Source organism: Ipomoea nil, unplaced genomic scaffold (genome assembly GCF_001879475.1).
Source record: "Ipomoea nil cultivar Tokyo-kokei standard unplaced genomic scaffold, Asagao_1.1 scaffold2273, whole genome shotgun sequence".
Classification (NCBI taxonomy): Eukaryota; Viridiplantae; Streptophyta; class Magnoliopsida; order Solanales; family Convolvulaceae; genus Ipomoea; species Ipomoea nil.
Window position 1 is genome coordinate 5,001 of NW_017618701.1, and position 10,587 is coordinate 15,587.

At 38.7% G+C, this 10,587-nt stretch overlaps 1 protein-coding gene across 1 annotated transcript in view; it reads left to right on the forward strand.

Annotated features, from left to right (window-relative positions):
* Window positions 1-3,602, forward strand: part of LOC109150315 — a 7,234-nt gene extending 3,632 nt beyond the window's left edge. The window contains exon 3 of the mRNA XM_019298212.1: window positions 3,303-3,602. Coding sequence (XP_019153757.1) covers window positions 3,303-3,602 — 300 coding nt within the window. The remainder of the gene's footprint in view (window positions 1-3,302) is intronic.
* Window positions 3,603-10,587: the final 6,985 nt, after the last annotated feature.

Sequence of the window (10,587 nt, forward strand, 5' to 3'; positions counted from 1 at the left end):
TATTTCAATAATAATATTCTACACTATCAAGTAAAGGTAAATTAAAAATAAAAGGAAATACTTCAATAATAATATTCTACATCATCAATACTAAAGACATATTTTAAACAATAGTAAAGGTAAATTAAAAATGTAGCGAAAATTAAAATGAAATGGAAATATTTAAATAATAATATTCTAAATCATCAATTAAAAATGAAACGAAAATTTGATAAAATATCATTGCATTTGATATTTTAGTTCGCTAATTGATTAATTGACTAAAAATAAAAGAGAAGTAATTGGGATGAAAATAAATATGATATTACTAATGGATTGAAAATTTAAAAGGAAATGAATATTAATAATTGACTGGCAAATAAAAAATTATTCATAATTGACTAATATGAAAAAATAAATGGTTTAGACCATTGCATTTTAATTAAAATGGAAGGGAAACTAAAATTGAACGCCAATATTTCAATAATAATATATACATCATAAATAGTAAATGCATATTTTAAACAATAGTAAAGGTAAATTACAAATGGAACAGAAATATTTCAATAATAATATTATACATCCCCAATTAAAATGGAACACAAATTAGGTAAAATATCACTCCATGTAATATTCTAATTGACTAAAAATATAAAAGAATAATTGACTGAAAATGAATATGATATTACTAATTTATTTAAAATATAAAAGGATCGCTAATTGACTAATATTATACCATTATATATTTTTCACTGAGTCACCCATCCTGATCAATTTGAAGGTGTTTAGCTCTAGACGATGATGGACAAGATTGTGTTGCTACTACCAATGTCGTCTACAAAGAGGTTTCAACAATGTGTAAATAAAATCGTTGATATTATATTTTTTAAATGACAAAATTGCTATATGTATAGACAAAAAAAATATCCTCCATACAATGAATTAAGATAACAATTCATTCATATAACTGAGTTGCTAGAAAACGAACACATTTGTATAATTTATAAAAAAAAATACTAAACAATGATAAAAAAAAAATCTCCAAAGTTATAACACTACATGCATACATCTACACATTAGCTATTAATTTGAGCAATTATTTGCTTAAATTCCATACAATGATAATATAAAAACACATAAATGATCCAACCCGTATATTCAATTGAACTATATAATATTTGATGTTCTAATTTAAATAATTATATATCGATCCAAATATTCTTAATATATTACAACAAATCTATTCTGTGCATCGCACGGGCGCAAAAACTAGTATAATAATAAAAAAACACTTCACAAATGCAATGTATCGATTTCAAAATGATTTACTAATCGAGTTTAATATTGGACACAAGTTTTCGCGGAAATCACGTAAAAAAGAGTACAAGAGGAGAGTTTAATTACACAGTAAAGTATAACTTATAACTACTCAGAGCCTACTCCAGTGGATCCGATGTGCAGGCGATATTCATTGCTTCATAATCTGATTACGGGCCTTTCTTCACACTCAACAGTACAGTATATATTTGGTATAGATAAACCAAGAATTTCAGAGTAAAACCATGTGAAAGAGTGTATGAAAATGCTAACCAAAGTAGCATTTTATAGAGGTACAAAAGGGTCCTTTGATCCACAAATCAAGCACTCTTTCCATCCTTGATTTTGGCTGCTTCAATAGATTTAGATTCCTCCTTTGATAGGGTCTTGACTGGAATAAAGGATTTGAAGAAGCTTCATACCTCCTGGATTACTTTCTTGTGCTGATCTAGTTAACTACTCCAAACGTTATGACTAATCCAGCGACTAATTCAGAACTACTTTGACAACTAATCTAAGCCATATTAAGAGGTTTAAACCGTGAAACATTTTTACACTTACAATCTCCCCCTTTGGCTATTAGTTGACAAAACTACCAAAAGGATCTCACCGCTTTAAAAAACAAAACCAATTGCCAGATGAGTAAAAAGTTACAATTTTGACAAGCAGATTAGTCACTAGTCATGAGTAGCTAGACACACACCCTTCTTAGACTTAACCAATGATGTGCCAGAGAATTCAAACACATTAAGAGCATACAAGCACATAGAGAAATAAAGCATAAAGCACATATATTTCGCATAGGGTAACACTTAGCATTTATCACAAAGTCAAAGCAAAACACAAAAAAAAAAAACTTAACAAGTAACTACACATTACTAGAAGCAAATAGCAGATGTTATCCTCTCTGTGTGACCATGTATCCTAGGAATTTTCCCTCACAGACAGCGAATGCGCATTTCTTTGGATTTAATCTCAGTTTGTATCTTTCCGTGAGTTGGAAACATGCTCTAAGGTCTCGAGAGTGCTCGAGGGCCTCTTTGCTTTTTATCAACAGGTCGTCGACATAGGCCTCCATTCTTTTCCCAAGCAAATGTGAAATATTTTGGAGACCATCCTTGTAAATGTTGCTCCCGCATTTTTCAGGCCGAACGACATCACCTTATAGCAATAATAGACTCCGTCAGGTGTCAGGAATGCCGTTTTTCTTCGTCATGTTCTTCCATAAAAATTTGGTGGTAGCCCCGAAAGGCGTCCATGAAGCTAAGTGGTGCGCAACCGGCAGTTTGGTCTGCCAGTTGGTCTATTCGTGGTAACGGGAAGGGGTTCTTAGGACACGCCTTGTTGAGGTCAGTATAATCAACACATATTCTCCACGCTGGGGGCTTGGGTACTAGCACAACGTTTGCCACCCAATTGGGATAGGTGACTTCCCTGAGGTGACCGATCTCTAGTAGGGTGGAAACTTCTTTTCTTACGAATTCTCTTCAGTCTGCCGCTAGGTGCTTCTTCCGTTGCATGACTGGCTGGGTGCCCGGATTGACGGATAAGCGGTGGGTGATGACCGATAGGTCAATTCCAGGCATGTCTTCGGGTCCCCAAGCGAATAGGATTTTGTACTATTTTCAGTGTTTATAAGCTGCCAGGCGGACGTTTTTTGTTAACCCTTTGCCTATCTTGATCGTTCTATTTAGTCTGGAGTCCTCCAAAGCTACTTCTTCTAACTCGGTTACGGGTTCCGGCCTTTCCTTAGTCTCCTCTCCTTTGGTTTTCTCGGTGATAGTCTGGACTTGTAGGTCGCGTCTCCCGATCTGCCGGCAAGAGAGGATGTAGCATGACCGGGCCACATGGCGATCGCATTTAGCGATCCACACTCCTTCGGGTGTTCGAAATTTTAAGCACAGATGCTCGAGTGACACCATGGCTCCCAGGTCCTCTAAACCCGAACATCCTAGAATTACGTTTGTGCGTGGAATTGATGTTACAACCACAAACTCCATGTCTAGGGATCGGACCCTTGGGCATTCTCCTATTTCCACGGGCAAGGTGAGGCACCCCCAGCCTCTACGCTATCTCTGGTGAACCCAGCAAGTGGCGTCCGCACAGGTGTAATGTTCTCTGGACAATCCCAGTTTGTTAAATTTCTCGAGGTACATGACATTGACACTATTGCCAGTGTCTACAAATACTCTCCGGACGATGGTCCGTTGATGTCCACGGTGATGACGAGGGCATCGCGGTATGGTGTTGGGCCGTTCGGGAGGTCTTCATCAGAGAAGGTGATGATGTCCTCTGGCCTTTCTTGATGGGGGGTCTATGTTGCACTGCGCCTACACATAATTGTCTAGCCCAACGTTTCCTTTCGCGAGAGTTGTCTCCTACCGCAGGCCCACCACAAATCATTGTGGATCACACGCTTGTGTTTCCAGTTTCGGTCGTCTTGCTCTTCTGGATGCCCCTCGTCTTGGTTGGGTGCTTTCTGTTGGGGCCTATCCTTAAGTTCGATGGGAGGGTCCGGGCTGGTGCCCATGGAAGTTTTTCGCCATTGGTTGGGCGAGCAGTTGATTGTCTTTTCTGGATGAGCTCCTCGATTTTCTTTTTGTAGGGTAGTACATTCTTCGGTAGAATGTCCGCGTGGACCTGTGATATCGGAAATATCTGGCTCTTCCGCGGTTGGTTGTTCCTCCGCCTTTGTGGGTGGTGGTGGTAGGTTCTCTATAGGTCGTGGTGGTTGGACTTCGTGCACGTGCATCGCCCCGAGGGCGGGGACTACTCTGTGTCAAGGGGGAGGCTGCCCCCGAATGACGTTAGATCTCTCCTCTCGTTTAGATGGTCGGTCTAACGGACGCGTTCTCGTCTCGTCACGGGGTTGTTTCGCTTCTCGCCTTATTTTTTGTCGCAAAGCCTCTTCTGTTTCCGCGTATTTGTTGGCCCTCTGGATGGCATGTGCATACGTGTCGGGGGTCTCCCTTCGCAGGCTAGTGAACAGATCCCCTGACCGGACATGAATAAAGTGAGGGTCGTTCGGTCATTCAGATCTTCCACAGCCTGTACTTCCTTCTGCCATCTTTTTAAGAACTCTTTTAGTGTCTCAATTTCTCCTTGTTGTATGGCAGTCAGGGTCATGAAGTGTTTCTTTGTCTTCATGCTTCCCGCAAAGTAGGTTAGGAATTGTTCGGCTAGGGTTTCGAATCGGTCGATGGACCCTGGTAGTAGAGATAGGAACCAACGTTGCGCTTCTACCCCGCCCAGAGTTGAGGAAAAGACACGACAGTACATGGGGTCTTCCGCCCTATTACCATCATCTTTGGCTGGAAGCTGACTAAGTGATCGCTGGGGTCCCCGTTCCATCGTAAGTAGGCATTGTCGGATACTTGAAGTCTCTTGGCGCGCGATATTCCTGGATTTTCATAGAGAATGGACTGGCAGACAATAGAGATCGAGCGGTTGGTCGATATCCCTACCCCCGACCTTCCTTTGGAGGTCTCTCACCTCCCTTGAGAGTTCTGCCATCTCTCGATCTCGGTTCCCCCGACCAAGTTCTGGAGTCTCTTCGCTACCCTCTACTACGTCTTGCATAATTCTTCTTCCGGTCGGGATCTCCTTCCCTTGCTCCTCCCATGTGAGAACCGGTTGCCTGGATGACCTCCACCCGTCATTGGGGATTGAGCCTGGACTCTTTGTTGTGGGCTTTCTACCGAGGGGTTTTCGAGTTCAAGTTGTGGAGCGGTTGTCTGTTGATTCAGGGGCCCTATGCGATCAAGGACAGAGACTGCACGACGGGGGTCCCTAGGGTGGAGGCCGATCTCTGTGTTCTTTCAGGCGGTAAGTTTGTATTGGGCAGTCGGTCGCCGACGATCTGGGTGGTGTTGTTTATCCGGGAGGGTTTTGGGATCCTGCCCTTGCGGCCTGGCCATGATGTAGGGCCCCTAAGTAGCGGTGCGGCGGCTCTACTATCTCGGGGGTGAGTTCCACTGCTGGGTCTGTGGGACACCAATGGCCCGTGGGCGTGCGTTCGAGCGGACCTCGTCCTCTTCTCGGGGACCTCCCCGTTCAGCCTCCCTCTCCAGGGGAATATGTTGATTGTTCGGTACTTGCGAGGTGGGGCGGCTGAGGGATTCTCTCAAATCTTTGACTAGTCTAGCGACTGGTTGGTCAGTTCGAGTATTTCGTCGTATAGTTACCATGTTTTCAGGGTTTGATGAACGAACGATAACTTTTTGTATCGATCCCACAGACGGCGCAATGTTGTGTTTATGACTTTTGGGCAGTCAACGGCAGACCAACACTACCTTTTAGAATAAAGAGAATATAGGAGAAATATATGGAGAGAATATATGAACTTTGTATTAATGAATATTGCTTAGCTTGCGAATATTTGGAAGTTGTCCCCTCTCCTCTATGTGAGAGGTCTATTTATACATATTTTGGGCTTAGAACCCTACAATGAATACGAATTCTAGATTGACTCATATCGGGAGTCTTACTTAAATAATGAGACCTAATTCTATTATACTAGAAATAATGAGTCCAATTCTAATTATATTGGAATTAACATGCCCAATCCTTTGACAAACTCTTGGATTGCTCTGTATCGTGTATCGTATATCATTCTTGGACTTCTTCGATCCAATTTCTTTTATGGGCCGACCCATGTGGCCCAGGCCTAGTATATTATCCATCAGCGACGTTTTCTAGAGCGTCCGTTAAAATTTTCGTTAGCAAATGAAATATTTCTTGTAGTGGCTATTTCAACCTCTTGATACATTAATAATATATATATATTATATATATATTATATATATATATATATATATATATATATATATATATATATATATATATATATATTGATGGGGATATGGGACCCTAGGGGTCCATTTTATTGGGAAAGTATTGACCCAAGTGGGGGTGGTGAAAGAAGGAGGTTGGACCAAGTCTTGTTGGGCTAGGAAGACAAGCACGCATGGTGGGCCAGGGTGAAGAACATGGACCGGAAGGCGGGAGGAAGTAGGTGCGGGAGGTAGGTACGACGTGAGGGGGGAGGTAGGGGGGAGGTAGGTACGATATGAGGGGGGGAGGTAGGTACCGCGTGAGGGGGGGAGGTAGGTACGGCGTGAGGGGGGAGGTAGTACGGCATGAGGGGGTAGGTACGGCGTGAGGGGGTAGGTAGGTACGATATGAGGGGGGGAGGTAGGTACGGCGTGAGGGGGGGGAGGTAGGTACGGCGTGAGGGGGAGGTAGGTACGGCATGAGGGGGGTAGGTACGGCGTGAGGGGTAGGTAGGTACGATATGAGGGGGGAGGTAGGTACGGCGTGAGGGGGGAGGTAGGTACGGCATGAGGGGGGTAGGTACGGCGTGAGGGGGTAGGTAGGTACGATATGAGGGGGGAGGTAGGTACGACGTGAGCGGTGGAGGTAGGTACGGCGTGAGGGGGAGGTAGGTACGGCATGAGGGGGGGTAAGTACGGCGTGAGGGGGTAGGTAGTACGGCTGAGGGGGGAGGTAGGTGCGGCGTGCATGATGGAGGATGCGGGAGTCGCGGGGATAGTGGCGACGTGACATGCATGGCGACAAACAAGCGGAGTGGGGGAGGAGCAACGTGGGACCGCGGACGCCAGAGGAGGAGGGGGGCTTGCTATAAATAGGGGCCTGGATCTTTGGCTAAGGGGCAACTTAGACACGATAAGCACTACAGTCTAGTGGTTTTGGTCTTGTACTCTCAATCCAGTCACCTGGGTTCGATTCCTACCAGTAGCATAGTTCGCTATAGCCCATCCTGTGGGCCTTGTTCTTTGTAATTCGGCCTGCCATTCTGGGCCTGTACCTCGGGCTTTTTGTACGCATTGTTCTGGGCTAGCGCCCTACCCCCCCCCCCCGTCCTATGTTCCTATACCCGGTTTATGGTGGACCCGTCCCATATATATATATATATATATATATATATATATATATATGCATTACACACAGTCACACACTTTTCTAAAATTTATATTTTTGTTAAAAATAATATTTTAATTATTAATCTCAAAATCTAAAATTAACATGATTTTCTACTAAACTAAAATTTATAAATGACGTCAAATACATTTAAACATGTAGTCTTGTACTATTAAAAGTTTATATAAGACTTAATATTATTTGATAACTTATAAATATTATAAAATGTAGTATAGTTTATAAAGTTAATTTGATTTTTACTCACTAAATTATGTTAGAGTGATAAATTAAAAATTTATAAAAGACGTTTAAATTGAGTTTTCTTTTAAATTTATGACGAATTGTTGTGAGTAGAAGTACGAGAGTGTAGGATGAGAATTTTTGTGTGATAAAAATAAAGAGTAAATACCACCTATGGTCCCTCGAGTTTGGTGGCATCGCATCAATGGTCCCTAACTTCCGTAATTACATCCGTCATCCTCCGAGTTGTGAAAAGTTACCTTCTAGCGTCCTTCCGTTACTTCCTCCGTCTCAGCCGTCAAAATGGAGGATAATATTGTCATTTGACTTATACAAAAAGAGTTAATACCAGCCAAGGTCCCTCAAGTTTGGTGGTTTGGCCATCTTTAGTCCCAAGTTTAGTAATTAAATTTTTAAAAACTATACAACGTCGGCTTTACCTTAAAAGCCGACGTCGTATGTTATTATTATTATTATTATTATTATTATTATTATTATTATTATTATTATTATTATATTATTATTATTATTATTATTTATTATTTTATATTTGTTTTATGGTTTCTACCCCAACCCGTATCAATTTTCAGATCCTGCGCAGCTACCAATTTAACATTCAACATCAACTAATTAATAAAACTAATTCACAAACTATTAAACATGAAACTAATATAAAGAACACAATTCATTAAGCTAATTCAAGCTACTAAACATAAAACTAATATAAGTAACACAATTCAACAAACTACTAAACATAAAAGCCAATAAACATAAACTAATTTTAAACGTAAAGTATCAACTAAGAAGCGTTTTATTAACCCATTCATCAATAAGAAACTTAGACCATTTGTTCTAACTTCATCAATCTCTTGTTTGTTGTAAGGCAATCTTCAAACCATTTTCTATAACATTAATTAATATCTAAACAACTCTATTAAATATGTTGGACTAATTTTATTACTGCTAAAAAATATGTTTTGAAATTTAGAAATCATTTTGTCTATTTCTTATTATTTTATTTATTTTAATGTTTTAGAAACATATACACACAACAATTCATAATTTACCCAATAACTTATAAAATTTAAATATATACACGATTATTCCTAAAATTTAAAATATACACAAAATATATAAAAATATTCCATAAAATTCACAACAATTATTTAATAACTTATAAAATATATAATATATAAAATATAAAAAAATTTATAATAATATATATATAAATTATATATATATATATATATATATTATATATATATATATATATATATAATATTATTAGGGTAATATTTAAATGAGGAGTATACGGCGTTGGCTATAATACGCCGACGTCGATTCTTTTTTTTTTTTTTTAAATTCGAGTATACGTCGTCAGCTGTATACCTCGCCGACGCCGTATACCATATTTATTTTTATTTTTATTTTTTATTGGAGATACGGCGCCGGCTATATAATTCACTGACATCATATCTCCTATTTATTTTTATTTGTTTGTTTTAATTCGAGTATACGGCGTCGGCTGTATACGTCGCCGATGCCATATACCATAAAATTTTTTATTGGAGATACGGCGTCCTAATAATCGCCGACATCGTATCTCTTATTTATTTTTTATTTATTTATTTTATTCGAGTTACGGCATCGACTATACCAAATAACCGACGTCATATGTATTTTTTTAAAAAAATAAAAAGTAATTTTAAATATTTAACGTCGAATTTTCTAAAAATCGACGTTATAATGGCGACGTTAAATCCGTTTTCTGTAGTAGTGAATATTGTATAGGAGTAGAGGAGTTCAAGTTGGAAGTTTGAGAAACCACCAACTTTCTTTAATATTGTTTGGCCAATTTTGGGACTAAAGATGGCCAAACCACCAAACTCGAGGGACCATGGCTGGTATTAAACTCTTTTCGTATAAGTCAAATGACAATATTACCCTCCATTTTGACGGCTAAGATGTGAGGAAGTAATGGAAGGACGCTAGAAGGTAACTTTTCACAACTCGAGGGATGACGGATGGTAATTACGGAAGTTAGGGACCATTGATGGCGATGCCACCAAACTCGAGGACCATAGGTGGTATTTACTCTAAAAATAAATTAGGTAAGGGTATTTATAGGGATAAATTGGTTGTGTTTACCCGGCCGGTTAGGAGCCATGGGCCAGTTATGTGCTGGGCCCCGATTTTTTTTAAATGGATCTAAACAAGCCGATTCCGCTTCGAGGTAAGCCCGGCTCTTGCCCAGGCCCACTTTTTCTAGGCTGGTTCAGGGTTGGTTCGACCTTGAACTGCCCGTGGCCACCTCTTCTACTTAAAAGGCTATTTTTTTTTTTGTTTTTTTTTTTTTGTTTTGTTTTAGAAGTGATATAAAACAAAATATACGAGTTTATATGTAATGTCATCATTAATATTTGTATTAAGTTTAAAATAAATTTTAATAAATATTTCAATAAATTTATTACAGAATAAAATATTTTTATGAAAAATAACTAATGAAAAATTTAAAAAATTATTATAATTATTATATTATAGTGCATGTAAATATAGTAATTATTTTTATTTGAAATTTGGGAGTGAAGGTTTAGGTTGATTAAATGATGTAAGTTAGTATTTGTTAGTATAAATGCGCTAAGTTATTAAAATTAAAAATTTTTATTTGAGCCTGCTCAAAAAACCTGACAAACCAAGATTTTTGGGCTATGATGTTTAAACCAAATCGATAAGCCCAACTGCCCAAAACAAAAAAGCAGTTGTTATATTATAGACCGCGGTGCATAATCGATTAGAGTTAACGGAGTCCGTTGTTTGGTGTATTAAACACCAACTGACACTACAGTATATTCAAACCGACACTGCAGTTATATCAAAATGATACTATAGTTAGAGTGAAATGAAACTGCTAAACTGAAACTGAATAACATTTCACATATTTGAGTGTATATTGTACAATAAAGCTGTAATTATATCAAAATGATCATGTAATTGTGTTTTAATAAAACTATAGTGTATATAAAATAAAATTAATAACATTTTCACATATTTGAGTCTATAAAATATCGAATGAAACTATAGTTATATCGAAATGAAATTGTAGTTGTGTTC